The sequence below is a fragment of the Berghia stephanieae genome, chromosome 10 (genome assembly GCF_034508935.2).
Source record: "Berghia stephanieae isolate SIO BIC M18660-M18661 chromosome 10, UCSD_Bste_1.3, whole genome shotgun sequence".
NCBI lineage: Eukaryota > Metazoa > Mollusca > Gastropoda > Nudibranchia > Aeolidiidae > Berghia > Berghia stephanieae.
The window spans coordinates 12,154,285-12,168,953 of record NC_088369.1 but is presented as its reverse complement, the minus strand read 5'-3'; the positions used below and the strand labels follow the sequence as shown (position 1 = coordinate 12,168,953).

The window sequence follows — 14,669 nt, the reverse complement described above, 5'->3', positions numbered from 1 at the left end:
CATTGAAGAGAATATCCGAGAATTTCACATGGCCTGGAATTACTAAAGACGTCCGAGAATATGTGAAATCTTGTGACACATGCCAAAGAAGAGTCGCAAAAGGCAGAATACCGAGATTGCCATTAGAGACAACCCCAGTTATTGAAAAAGTTTTTCAAAAAGTTGCAATCGACATTATAGGCCCTCTAACAAAATCAGATAGAAACCATACACACATACTAACACTAGTCGATTACGCAACCAGGTGGCCAGAAGCGATAGCATTGAAATCAACTACATCGGATCACATAGCTGAAGCATTGATGACAATTTTTCCTAGAATAGGCATACCAAATGAGATACTGTCGGACAATGGACCCCAATTTACATCACATATGATGCATGAAACCATGAAACTCATGGGAATCCAACACTCATTCACAACTCCCTACCACCCCCAAGCAAATGGTCTTTGTGAAAGATTTAATGGCACTCTAAAGAATATGTTAAGAAAAGTGTCAGCAGAAAAACCAGATGATTGGGACAGATACTTACCAGCAATCCTATTTGCATATAGAGAAATACCCCAAGAATCTACAGGCTACTCCCCATTTGAGTTGATGTATGGACGATCACCTCGCGGCCCGATCAATATAGTAGCCGACATTTGTAAAGGGAATGAGGAGGACAATAACGAAATTATGTTTGCTTACGAATATGTAAGAAACCTGAAAGACAGAATAGAGGACACGTGTAAGCTAGCACAGGAATCCGTCACTAAAAAAGCAGAGAAATACAAGGAATACTCCGATAGAAAAAGCAAATCAAGAAAATTTGAGATTGGTGACAAAGTACTAATACTCTTACCCGATGACTCGAGTAAACTTTTAGCTACATGGAAAGGACCATTCAATGTATTAGCAGTACGATCTGGTGTTAATTACGAGATTCAAATTAACAACACAACAAAGACATTCCATGCAAACATGCTAAAAAAATATTTTGATAGAGACACAGTGTCGCAACCTATGTTTACTAATATCGAAGCTTCAAATGCAGGATCAATCATACCGTTGGTCATGGGACACAGACACCCGAGACAGAAAAACAAACAAAAATCGCACAATTGCAACCACCTAAGACAAAAAAAGAAGTACGCAAAGTACTTGGGCTCCTAAATTTTTACAGGAAATACATTTACAACTTCGCGCACATCGCGACACCGCTAACAAATCTGACAAAGAATGGGTCACCGAACAAAATTGTTTGGACAGAAGCGTGTCAGAATAGCTTTAACCAATTAAAGGCATTACTCTGTTCAGAACCAATTCTTAAATTACCCGACATGTCAAAAGAATTTGTTGTAAGAACTGACGCGTCTGATAAGGGCATCGCAGGTGTACTATTACAGGAGCATGAGGGAACTCTAATGCCTTGCTTATATGCAAGCAGAAAATTATTGGACAGAGAATCACGATACTCTGTAATAGAGCGTGAAGGACTGGCCATCGTCTTTGCTTTAAAGACATTCAGCAGATATCTACTGCTAAAAGAGTTTGTGGTCGAAACGGACCATAAACCACTCACGTACATAAGAAATAACAAAATGAGTAATAGTAGAGTACTAAGGTGGAGTCTATTTTTGCAAAATTACACTTTCAGTATCTCTCACATACCAGGTTGTGAAAATATTCACGCCGACCTACTTTCTCGATTAGTGTAAACACGTGAGAAGAGTATAACTTAACCTCCCATGCATACTGTTAGTTACCTCGCAAATTATGCCAAATCAGAACGCACAATTTCGATAATTTTATTTGTAAACATGATGACCCAACTTAATGTAACATTGAGTATTGTTTGGATATATATACCATACCCATTCATGATTTGGGAAATCTTCTCTTTATCTATTATTGTTATGAATTTTCACTCATTTATGATTAATAATTGAAATGTCAATATTCCATTTACATTTTCATTCATTTCATTCAGTAAATTACCTTCAGATCATCGACTTAAACCATGCTTCATTGCCATCATGTTGTTTATCACAATGATTTGTAATCACATTGCCATCATGTTGTTTATCACAATGATTTGTAATCACAATCTTTCATTGTTATTGTCACCCATTCATATACCTACGTTAATATAAACATTTCCATGTCTAGTTAATAAATAATTTAATTGTAGCACAAATCATAACAATGGATTAATGCTAGAGTATCATGATAGTAAATTTACTTCCGTTTGTAAAATCTATCTTTCCCATAATGGTTAAAGAGTATATTTTAAACGTGGGTGGGGGGTGTCACAGTAAAGGTTGTTCACAATTATCTTATTAAATTTTATTTTATTAAGAACTGAATTCATCTCACTCCAGTTATATTTCGGTAGGCTTAGATAAACTTTACCTTCTAATATTAGATCGTCTTTCCTTTTATAGCCTTCCCTCGAATTAATTTCTAATTAGTGAATACTTTTCGTTCTACATTCTGTCACGTAGCCACTTATTATAAAAGCTGATAGGTCTAACATTCGACACTCACTTTCTCTCCACAATCTATGCCGGACGGCCAGTCGCTCTATTCCTATATATATATTGTAAGATTTTTATCTTTTGGGACTTTGTTCACAAGTAACGACACTCAAAGAAAGTGTAGGTTTTAATGATTCGGAACTACCCTCTTCCCTTTATCCTCGAAAAACAAACAAACAAATCAACAACAACAACAACAACAACAACACCAACAACACCACAACAACACAACAACAACAACAACAACAAAGAAAACAACAAAACAAACAAACAAATCAACAACAACACCAACAACACCAACAACACCAACAACAACAAAGAAAACAACAAAACAAACAAACAAATCAACAACAACACCAACAACAACAACAACACCAACAACAACAAAGAAAACAACAAAACAAACAAACAAATCAACAACAACAACACCAACAACAACAACACCAACAACACCAACAAAGAAAACAACAACAAAACAAACAAACAAAATTGAAATAAATAAACCACAAAAAAAAGCAAAACAAAAGAAACAAAGATAAATACCCCCCAAAAAACAAAACAAAAAATAATACGTTGTTTCTAATTGTCTACAAATTATTGAGTCCGATTTGATTTGACCGCTGTGCTAATCTGGGCGAAAAATTGAAGGAAGGGGAGAAATTAATTGAGGTTGAAAAAGGACAAACAGGGGACAGTTTCATCTTCCGTTTGGGGTGGGGAAGGGGTGGGGGAGGGGGGGGGGGCGATAGCTCAGTTGGTAGAACACTCGCTTCACACGCAAAGTGACCGTCATCGATCCCGGGTGCAGTCGAGATTTAAAAAAAAACTTTCTGACCCCCCTGTCCACCCAGCAGTGATTGGGTAGCTGGGTCTGTTAGATATGACGGACAGTACTTTGCGATAGACTAGCGTCCTATCCAGAGGATAGCAAGCGGTTGCTCCTGTTCGTTTTATGTTATAGAAACCGGGAAAAACTCCGGCTCCATGGACCTATAGGCTCTGAAGGACTACTTTTTCAACTTACGTTTGCGGCTCCACGAGGCTGGCGATGTTATCGGCTCTCCTGTAAGATAAATGGAAACAATATAGATAGAATGAAGATGACGTCACTAAGGTCTTTGTTATTGTTTTTTGCCATCCGCGTTTATGAGTAATTCTCACCAACGTGTATTAACCAGATTATAAACGTTAAAGGTTGCCCGCAGTTTTGTCTGTTGGTCCGTTAGACTTCCGGATGGCAATGTTGTGAGTTTCTAAGCCAAGCGCATATTATCCATACTGCCGTACTCTGGAAAAACCCATATTTAAATATTTGGCCAGAAAACTCGTCCTTCAAATATCGATCGATTTAAATGACCCTCTTCTTGGAAAAAAAATCTCAAACCTGTGACTTCGCGAATTCCCGGGTTTGAGAGTTTTTGTCAAGATGAGGGTCAATTAAATCGATCGATATTTGAAGGACAAGTTTTCTGGCCAAATTTTTCAATATGGGTTTTTTTTTCAGAGTACCGTAGTTATAGTTACCACGCAAGTTTAAATTTAAAAATCCTATTATGGTTAAGGAACTATGCGGGTTATAGAGTCCAAGAGTTAATTTCGGCTTTTAAACATTTTTTTAAAAAATTGAGCTTTATACAGCGCAACATCCACTAAATGTACTCAAAGCGCTTTACAAAGGGTCCCTGGTTAACATTAACATTTAACATGTAGGACGGCACATGACGCCTGTTAGGCGATATTACAATTTTTCGGACAAAGACAACGCTGTTCCCCACCCTACCCCACCCCTTTAGTGGCCAATAATAACCAGAATTATTCTCTGAACAAATTATAGCATCATCATAATTACAACAGTCGTTAAAAAAAAAATAAATCACGAATTGGCTAGAAACCCTCATAATGATTTTGTCTTCTACGGCCAAACATAATCAGACATTTCACTGGATAGATTTGATCATGAAAGCAATATGTCCCCCCCAAAAACAAAACAAAAAAACAAAAAAAAAAAACAACAACAAAAAAACAACAAAAAAAACAAAACAAAAAAAAAAAACCAAACAAACACAGAACAAAACCAAACCAAAAGATAGTCTTTTGGAACAAATTTTGGATGGGAAAGACAAGATTACGTATTTCATTGACACGTCAACCACAGAAGTCGTGTCATATTATTGTTAAAAAAAATAAAAAATAAATTGTGCTTTATATAGCGCAATATCCACTAAAATGCGCTTTACAAGGGGTCCCTGGTCAACAGCAACATTTAACATGTAGGACGGGACATGACGCCTGTTAGGCGATATTACAAATTTTCGGACAAAGACAACGCTGTTAACGGCCAGGTGCTCATTTTACACCTGAGTACGGTGCCTTATCCAAGGACTCAACTATGCGCCGAGCGCGAGGCTCGAACCCAGAACCTTCCGATCCGAAAGCGAGTGTCATACCACTAGACCACATAGCCGCACAAAAGAAAAACAAAACAAAACAAACATATTCAAGACTTTGTTTGACTTTATCCTGATTGATCATTTGTTGTTTTTCAACAAGACGAGACGGGGGACAACTTCCTACAGTAGTAACATTTCATTACACAGTCTTACTTATTTTAAAGAAAAAAATGACATTCGATTTGTTTCTATAAATAGTTTGCGTTTGGCTAAATAACTCACAACATTGCCATCCGGAAGTATAACGAACCAACACACAAAACTATCCGTTACCATGAACGTTTATAGTCTGGTTCATACAGTTTAGTGAGAATTACTCATAAACGCGGATGGCAAAAAACAATAACAAAGACCTGAGTGACGCCAACTTCGAACTATCTATAAACGAATGGCATCCAATGAGTACTGACTGACTTGAGACCAATGAACTACAGCTGCTATTGGTCAGTGATGTCCAAATTCATTTATAAGGACCGTACAACGCACAGAGGGAAGCGGGGGTCCCGATAGCTCAGTTGGTAGAGCACTCGCTTCACACGCAAAGGTCGATCAAGATCGATCCCGGGTGCAGTCGAGATTTTTTTTTTTGCCCTCCGTCCACCTAGCAGTGAATGGGTAGCTGAGTCTGTTAGATTTGCCGGAAAGCACTTTACGATAGACTATTGTCCTAACCAAAGGATAGCAAGCAATTGCTATTGTCCGTTTCACGCTTTAGAAACCGGGATAAACTCCGGCTCCATGGGCCTATGGCTCTGAAGGAAGGACAACGACAAAAGCAGAGTTAAACAGATTCAATTCAATATTCTATTCAAAATGATAGAATAGAAGGTCAATTGCATCATGGGAAAAAGGCTATAAACAGTCATAAAGCAAAATGGGAGATCAGCAAATTTCATCAACATAATTTGAGAATTACGCCCTAAATCTTCAATATCATCTAGTCGGCTGATCCTGCGTAGGACGTCGCTTCCCGAACTTTCTTGCGAAACAGATTACGGTTTTCCGCCAGTCTACTTGCTTGAGTTGTTGTCATTCCCAGCCATTCACATATATCTTGTTCCCAGCTTCTTGTTGGTCTATCTCTTCCTCTCTTGCCGTCTACCCTTGTCTGCAGAATGTGCTTTTCTAATGATTCGTGGCGAGTCGTGTGGCCAAAATAGTTTAGTTTCAATTTCTTTACAGTTTGAAGAAGAATTGGTGATTTTATTCCGATCCTTCTCAGGACTTTTTTGTTTGTTTGTTTTTCAGTCCATGATATTCTGAGTATTTTTCTGTAGCATGCCATTTCATTTGATCTTTGTGCTCTCTGCTTTGCTGATAGTCCATGCTTCGCATCCATATGTTGCAGTTAGGAAAACAACACTTTTGAGGATTTTGATTTTTGTTTGAATGCACTGCCCTTTCCAGATATTATTCATCTTTTCTAGCTTTGATCTTGCCATTGCTAGTCTCCTCCTGATCTCTGGGGCCGATTTCCCGTTGCACTCAATCCTGGCTCCAAGATATTCAAAATTCTCTACTCTTTCTATTTCTTCTCCATTGATTTTTATGATGGCATCTGTTTTGCATTTGTCAGTATTCATGATTTTGGTCTTCTTTATATTCAGCTTAAGGCCTTTGGTCTCGCTATGTTCCTTTACAGATGTTATTAGATTCTCTAGTCCCCCCGGTGTCGTGGACAATAGTGCAGTGTCGTCTGCGTACCTCAGATCTTTTATGGGTAGACCTTGCATTTTATGTTCGTTGTAATTACTTCTCCTGACATCGTTTTACACATCTCGCATTATACCTTCAGTGTAAATGCTGAACAAATGGGGTGATAGAATACATCCCTGTCTTACTCCTTTTGTAACTTTGAACCATTCTGTTGTTCCGCTTTCTAGTTGTACCGCTGATTGTTGGTTCTCATAGAGGGATCTCATCAGGTTTCTAATTCTAGGATCAAAGTTCATCTCCAGGAGAGTTTCCCATAGTTTCTCATGATTAACACAATCAAAATCTTTCGAATAGTCTATAAAACAAGTGTGGAGGCCAGAATTTACTTCTCGATGCTTCTGAATAATTTGACGCAAATTGAATATGTGGTCTCTTGTCCCTCTGTTTTTTCTAAAACCTGCCTGGGTGTTACTGACTTCTTCTTCCAGTTTACGTTCAATCCTGTTCATGATAATTTTTAGAAGGATTTTGCTTGCATGACTGATGAGTGATATTGTTCGGTAGTTGGAGCATAGTTGTAAGTCTCCTTTCTTAGGCAATGGTATAAAAATTGCTCTCCTCCAATCTGAGGGCCAAATTTCTTTCTCCCAAATTTTCGTACAAAGTCTTAGATATACTTCAACTCCTTCATCTTCGCTTGCTTTTATCATCTCAGCTTGAATGTTGTCACAACCTGGACTTTTCCCATCTTTAAGTGATTTAATTGCCCATTCTATTTCAGATTTTAGAGGTGGTAAGCTAGATTCTTCGTTTTTATTTTGCATGTTGTTTTGCAAAGGTTGGATTTCGTTTATTTGGTCTTCTGTGTACATATCTTCACAATATCTTTTCCACCTATTTGCTATGTCTTCTGCTTCTGTGAGGGGTTTACCTTGCTCATCTTTTATCACCCCTATTCGTGATTGAAAACTTTTTGTGATGGTTTTTATTTCATCATACATTTCCCTGGTCTTGTTTTCTCTCTGAAGGTCTTCTATTTTTCTGCATTTTCTCATGAGATATTCTTTCTTATCCGTTCTGCACAGCTTTTTCACTTCCTTAGCTATCTCTTTGTATACATTGCTATGAGTGCCATGAGTCGTCTTTGCGTCTTTCCTCTCTTTGATTTTGTTTAGTGTATTTTCACTCATCCATGGTTGTTTTTTGCCACGTTTTTTAGGAAGGTGTTTTTCAGCGGATTCCAAGTATATTTTCCTTGTCTCATTTGCGATCTCATCTGGTTCCTTTTCCTCGATATCTTGAAGTAGCAGTTGGAAACGATTCTTTACTTCAATCGCAAATTCTTCATTGATGCTGTCAACTTCGTATCTAATAGGTCTTGTAACTTTTTTCTTCATTTTAAGCTTCAGTTTCAGTTTTGATATCAAAAGTTCGTGGTCTGTGTCACAGTCTGCTTTTGGTTTGGTCGTGACGTCTTGAATTATGGTGTTCCATCTTTTTTCAATCATGATGTAATCAATTTGGTTTTTTGTTCTTCCATCTGGCGGGTAGTGGGGCAGATTGAGATCTGTCAATAGGAGGAGTAAGGCGTCTCCTTCCCTCCACTAGCCTGCGGGAGGTCCTTGGGCAAGACCGAGTACCCGCAATGCCCCCCGAACAGGGTTACGTGAAGTCGCACCAGGCGCTTTTAGCACGCGTTTAGTGGATATTGCGCTACACAAATTCTCTATGTTTGTATTATTTGGTAAAATTTCAGACTTGCAATGCAACATTTTAGTCTGTCGGCTACACGCTTCTAAACTGTTACTGTTATTTTTCTCACACACCAGATAATTTCACACAATATTATTAGGAATGAAAAAATACCCCTTTTAAAGTAAAATTAAGGGTTACCGCCCCATTGCCATGACTCATTTTGACAAGGTCGCACACTTCATTCAATGGAACAATGTAAAATGAACGACAACAACAACAACAACAACAACAACAACAAAGTCACGAGATTCAGCTATTATTCGTTATTTTGTCAAATTCTCTAAGGGGAGTTTTATTTCTTGTCTTCTCGACGCTTGAACTAAACTCTCCCGTTACTCCCCCCCCCTTCTCCTCCTACTCCTCCTCCTCCTACTCCTCTTCTTCTCTTCTCTATGGCGGCTATGTGATCTAGTGGTATGGCACTCGTTTTCGGATCGGAAGGTCCTGACTGTAGTCTTGCATTGTGCGGCTATGTGGTTTAGTGTGGCACGACACTCGCCTTCGGATCGGAAGGCTTCGGGCACAGATTATATAGAGGCCCCTCTCTAGTCTGTGGTTCTGGGTTCGAGTCCCGCTCTGAGCGGCGCATAGTTAAGTTGGGCCTTTTGCGATGTGAGAAATTATGGCTTCATTTGTGCAGCTATGTGGTCTAGTGTTATGACACAAAGATCTCCGGATTAGAAGGTCCCGGATTCGAGCCCCGCTCTGAGCGGTGTGTGGGTGAGTCCTTGAAAAAGGCTCTTTACTCACATTCTCTCACCGTAATCAGGTGTAAAATGAGTACCTGGCCGTTAAGATCGTTGTTTCTTTTGGGGAACCCCCCCCCCCCTCAACAAAACAACAATGTAATATCGCCTAAAAGGCGTCATCGTGTCTCGTCCTACATGTTAAATGTTGTTGTGGCTAGGTATTGTGACGTACTTTTTACGAAAGCGCCAGGCTATAAGTTAACGGAGATAATATGTGACCCATCGTCTCAAAACGGTATTATGTCGGAACGAACCAGATGCTTAAAAGCCGAATTAAATGTTAAACTGGTCAAAAAAATTTAAATTGTTGGCATTAGCACCCTAAAATATGACATCCATTCTCCCCAATAAAACATACAAACTCAACACAAGTCTGATATATCTGGCTATAAATTCAATTTTCAACATCTTAATCAACCCGACTTAATACCGTTTTGAGGCAAAGGGTCACATATACAGACGACACGACACGATTTCTTACATGATGTCACGAAGAGCCCTGGATTCCTGCTTATCTTGGTCTTGAGAAGTCCCGGGATCTGTTTCGGCTGGCGGTTGGAGCCAGGGCCTCTCGTACCCTATGCCCACTGGACGAGGCAGTTGATAAAATGCTTTCTCGTCTTCCGCTTTGTGAAGTCTATAAAAATCAATATCAAATAATATTTCGTTTAAAAGGCTTTTAAGTTTTTTCAGAGTGATTGTACGATAACAATCCTTGAGAAAGTGAACGGTTGTCATAATGATGATGATTGAATGATCATGATGATGATGATGATGATGATGGTGATGATGATAACGATGATGACGATGATGATGATGATGATGATAATGATGACGACGACGACGACGACGATGATGATGATGATGATAATAATATCTAAATGTGACCTATCTTTTCCAAACGGTATTATGACAGAATGGATTAGATGCTAAAAATAGAATTTATCGTCAAAATTATAAGACCTTATTCAAGTCTCGATGTGTGATTGATGGATTAAGGTAGTCCTTCAGAGCCATAAGGGTTTCCCGGTTTCTCTAGCGTGAAACAAACAATAGCAATTGTCTGCTACCCTTAGGATAAGACGCTGGTCTATCGCAAAATACATTTCGCCAGATCTAACAGACCCATTCACTGCTGACAGGACAGGAGGATCAGAAAAAAAAAACAAAAAAAAAAACAAACAAACTTGAACAAACCAGGTATCGATCTTGGTACCCTTGCGTGTGAAGCGAGTTCTCTACCAACTGAGAAAACAGAGTGAATAGAATTTCTAAAAGCGACAAAAAGTGAAACGTGACGTTGCCGGCCTCTTTACTTTAATTTCATTTTTTGGGATCTAATTTCAATCCGGCATAATACCATTTTGACACGAAATGTCACAAATGTTAAGACTTAGGAAATTTAAGTCACCCTGACTTCCCTATTAACTCATTCAAGCCTAACACCGACTATATCCGTACTTTATCCGGGTTACTTTTACCCCCATGCTTATTTATTAATTTTTCCTGAGACAAATTATAGGCAGGGTATCAACGCTAATGTTTTTAGTTTTTGCTTGTTAATGATAGTTGAATAAAACTATCTATTTAAATAGTCAATTTTATGCATTTTTTTCCAGTTTTGAAAAGTAGCAAAAATCTCCAGGATTGAGTGAGTTAAGTCAAACTTTAATAAAGCAAGCTAAAAATAAAACTCGAAGCATCGGGTACAGACATAATAATACCATGTCCTCAGTCGTACTTTGAATGACAACGTGAAATTGAATGTAAACTTCAATTTAATATAATATACGAAAACAGATAAAATGGACGTTTTCGTCTATTAAATTGAAGCTTGAATTCAATTTCACATTGTTATTATTTCTTATAAATTCTGTCATTCTAGAAACTCTTCGGTCGCCCAAGCTAAAAAAAGGATTTGGTTTGTCCGTCTGCGTTTCTGTAACGGTTTGAGTTTAACGGAAAGGGGTGTTAACCCTTTGCCAACCCCCAGCCAGGTGACCCAAAGATGGGGAATCACACACCATGACAGAATTTATAAGAAGCTGATATACAGAGAAGTGGTAAGACCTGGAATGAGATAAAAAAGTTAGCTCAGGATAGAGAAGGATGGAAACTGTTTGTGGCCTATACCCTGACCCAGGGTGAAAAAGGCAATGATGATGATGATTTATTTCTTCGAGCTTCGAGCAGCAATATTTATATTATCCAGTCGTACTTTGGAAAGGCAGGCATTTAGTCTTGTTGTTTTGTTTTTAAGGGTTTTACGGCGCTTGCAACACATTAAGGTCATATCGGCGCCAGTAAAAAGGAAGAAAATGGGATAGTAAAAAGTTCTAGAATTACAATTAAAGCACAAAAGAAAAGGTGAGACAAAGGGGAATTGGTTCAAATTGGGAACAGATGTAGATTCCAAGAGCACACCGTCAAAGTACTTAGTTTGAGATCTCCTAAAAGTCTCATCCAGACACAAGCACATGTCCCAACTAAGAGGAATACACTCAAATGTTTACAAATCATATATTATAATATGTAAGCTAAACATAATACAATGCATAACAGAGAGATGATTTACAAGGAAAAAAATATCATCTCCCAAAACAATAACTATAAATTCGACTGTTTCCCTCCCAGCCAAGTAACTCCGGCAAGGGTCAGGACAAAACCAAGCAATCTCATTCCAAGACAATGACAGGAAACAATTGGAAAACGGGCATGGGAGGATAGAAGACACAGCATGTACCTCCCTGCCCACTATGGGAGGTCAGGATCCCCACCCAGCATTTAGAGTCTAACATTGTGGCCCAGAAAACTGGTTCTTTCCAATATCAAATCGATTAAAATGACCCACATCTTGGTAAAAAAACTCTCAAACCTGGGAATTCACGAAAGTCCTGAAGGAAGCCCCGGGTTTGAGAGGTTTTTTTTGTTGTTGTTGACAAGATGAGGGTAATTTTAGTCCATCGATATTTGAAGTGCGAGTTTTCTGGCCAAAATTTTAACCCTGTCCTTACCAACTATAGAAAAATCCTCACATTCGTTACGATACAACCAACATTTTTCTCATTCTGATTTCTCTTGTACATCACAAAATATAAAGAAATGCTTTGACTACCGCTATAAATTAACACTAAACATTGTGTTGTAGACCTCATTGGTACTTTTTTGTTTGAGTAATAATAGTCTATTTGTGACCCGACGTCTCCAAACGGTATTATGTCGGGATGAACCAGACGCTAAAAAGTCTGATTACAGCTAAACTGGTCAAACATTTGAATTGTTGATATTTAGCATTCTAAAATATGATATCCATTCTCCTCAATAAAGCATAAAAGCTCAAAGTCAGTCTGATATTTCTGGATATGAATTCAATTTTCAGCTTCTTAATCATCCCGACTTAATACCGTTTTGAGGCGAGGGGTCACATTTTTGTGTTGGATGGGAGTGAATTTTCGAGGGAAATTATGAAAATAGCTGGTAATGAGAGAGAGTTAAAGATATGTGACCCATCGTCTAAAAACGGTATTATGTCGGAACGAACCATATGCTTAAAAGCCGAATTTAATGTTAAACTGGTCAAAAATATACATTTTTGGCATCAGCACCCTAAAATATGGTTGCCATTCTCCTCAATAAATGATATAAACTCAACACAAGTCTGATATTTCTGGCTATAAATTAAATTTTCAACATCTTGACCAACCCGACTTAATACCGTTTTGAGGCGAAGGGTCACATATTGTTTCAGCTAATCCACGGACTTACTTGAAGGCACGCTGTAGAAGATATCTTAACTTGACGGGCTGTTTGTAGAAAGAGTCCAGTCGATTGCAAAGCTTGTCTGTGTACGGATTAAACGACGTTCTAGGATGGGGCTTAGCGGCAGGCCTGTCACAGGGAAAAAAAATTGAGCTTTAATATAGCGCAATATCCACTAAACGTCCTCAAAGCGCTTTACAAAGGATCCCTGGCCAACAGCAACATTTAATATGCAAGACGGGACATGTCGCATGTTAGGCGATATTACAATTTTTTTCGGACAGAGACAACGCTGTTAACGGCCAGGTACTTATTTTACACCTGAATACGGTGAGAGACTGTGAGTAAAGAGTCTTTTCCAAGGACTCAACTATGCGCCGAGCGAGGCTCGAACCCAGGACCTTCCGATCCGAAAGCGAATGTCATATCACAAGACCACATAGCCGCACAAAGAAAGAAGAAAAAACCAACTTGAGCTTTTATATAGCGCAATATCCACTAAACGTGCTCAAAGCGCCTTACAATGGTTCCCTGACCAACAGCAACACGTAACATGAAGGACGAGACATTACAACGCCTGTTAGGCGATATTACAATTTTTTTCCATGACATAGACAACGCTGTTAACGACCACGTACTCATTTTACACCTGGCTCGAACCCAAGACCTTCCGATCCGAAAGCGAGTGTCATACCTACCACTGGACCACATAGCCGCACAAAAATGAAGCTAAGAAAGAAAAAGAATAAAAAATTCTTGTCTTACTTTCCCGGATGGCTCTTGAGAAGGGCTTCAACTTGGATCTCCTAGAAACGAGAAATAAAAATGGCATTGTCCTGGATATTGCGACAATTAATTATACCAAGTTTGGAACAATATGTGAAATATTTTACTTCTTACATCTGATGAGGAGGAGGGAGAATGGAGAAGGAGGAGGAGGGAGAATGGAGAAGGAGGAGGAGGGAGAGGATGAGTAGGAGGAGGAGGAGGAGGAGGAGGAGGAGGAGGAGAAGGAAGATAGGAGGAGGAGGAGGAGTAGGAGGAGGAGGAGGATGAGGATGAGGAGGATGAGGAGTAGGAGGAGGAGGAGTAGGAGTAATAGGGGGAATAGCAGTAGGAGTAGTAGAAGGAGGAGCAGGAGGATGAGGAGTAGTAGAAGGAGGATGAGGAGTAGTAGGAGTAGGAGGAGGAGGATGAGGAGTAGGAGGAGGAGGATGAGGAGTAGTAGAAGGAGGATGAGGAGTAGTAGGAGTAGGAGGAGGAGGATGAGGAGTAGGAGGAGGAGGATGAGGAGTAGTAGGAGGAGGAGGAGTAGTAGTAGGAGGAGGATGAGGAGGAGTAGGAGGAGGAGGAGTAGGAGGAGGAGTAGTAGGAGGAGGAGGAGTAGGAGGAGGAGGAGTAGGAGGAGTAGGAGGAGTAGGAGGATGAGGAGTAGGATGAGGTAGAGGAGAAGAGAGAAGAAGAAGAGAGAAGAAGAAGAGAAGAAGAAGAGAGAAGAAGAGAGAAGAGAGAAGAAGAGAGAAGAAGAGAAGAAGAGAGAAGAAGAGAAGAAGAGAGAGAAGAAGAAGAGAAAGAAGAGGAAGAGAGAAGAAGAAGAGAGAAGAAGAAGAGAAGAAGAGAAGAAGAGAGAAGAAGAAGAAGAGAGAAGAAGAGAAGAGAAGAAGAGAAGAAGAAAGAGAAGAAGAAGAAGAGAAAGAAGAAGAAGAAGAAAGAAGAAGAAGAGAAAGAAAGAAGAGAGAAGAGAAGAAGAAGAGAAGAGAGAGAAGAGAAGAAGAAGAA

At 39.2% G+C, this 14,669-nt stretch overlaps 1 protein-coding gene across 2 annotated transcripts in view; it reads right to left on the bottom strand.

Annotated features, from left to right (window-relative positions):
- The window catches only part of LOC144980512 (uncharacterized), a 245,036-nt gene that overhangs the window by 7,065 nt on the left and 223,302 nt on the right, over positions 1 to 14,669 (bottom strand). For both annotated transcript variants that reach the window (XM_078928149.1, XM_078928150.1), the window contains exons 15-18: positions 13,656 to 13,696; positions 12,897 to 13,019; positions 9,613 to 9,768; positions 3,546 to 3,584 (exon numbers count right to left, since the gene is read on the bottom strand). In XM_078928149.1, coding sequence (XP_078784275.1) covers positions 3,546 to 3,584; positions 9,613 to 9,768; positions 12,897 to 13,019; positions 13,656 to 13,696 — 359 coding nt within the window. The remainder of the gene's footprint in view (positions 1 to 3,545; positions 3,585 to 9,612; positions 9,769 to 12,896; positions 13,020 to 13,655; positions 13,697 to 14,669) is intronic.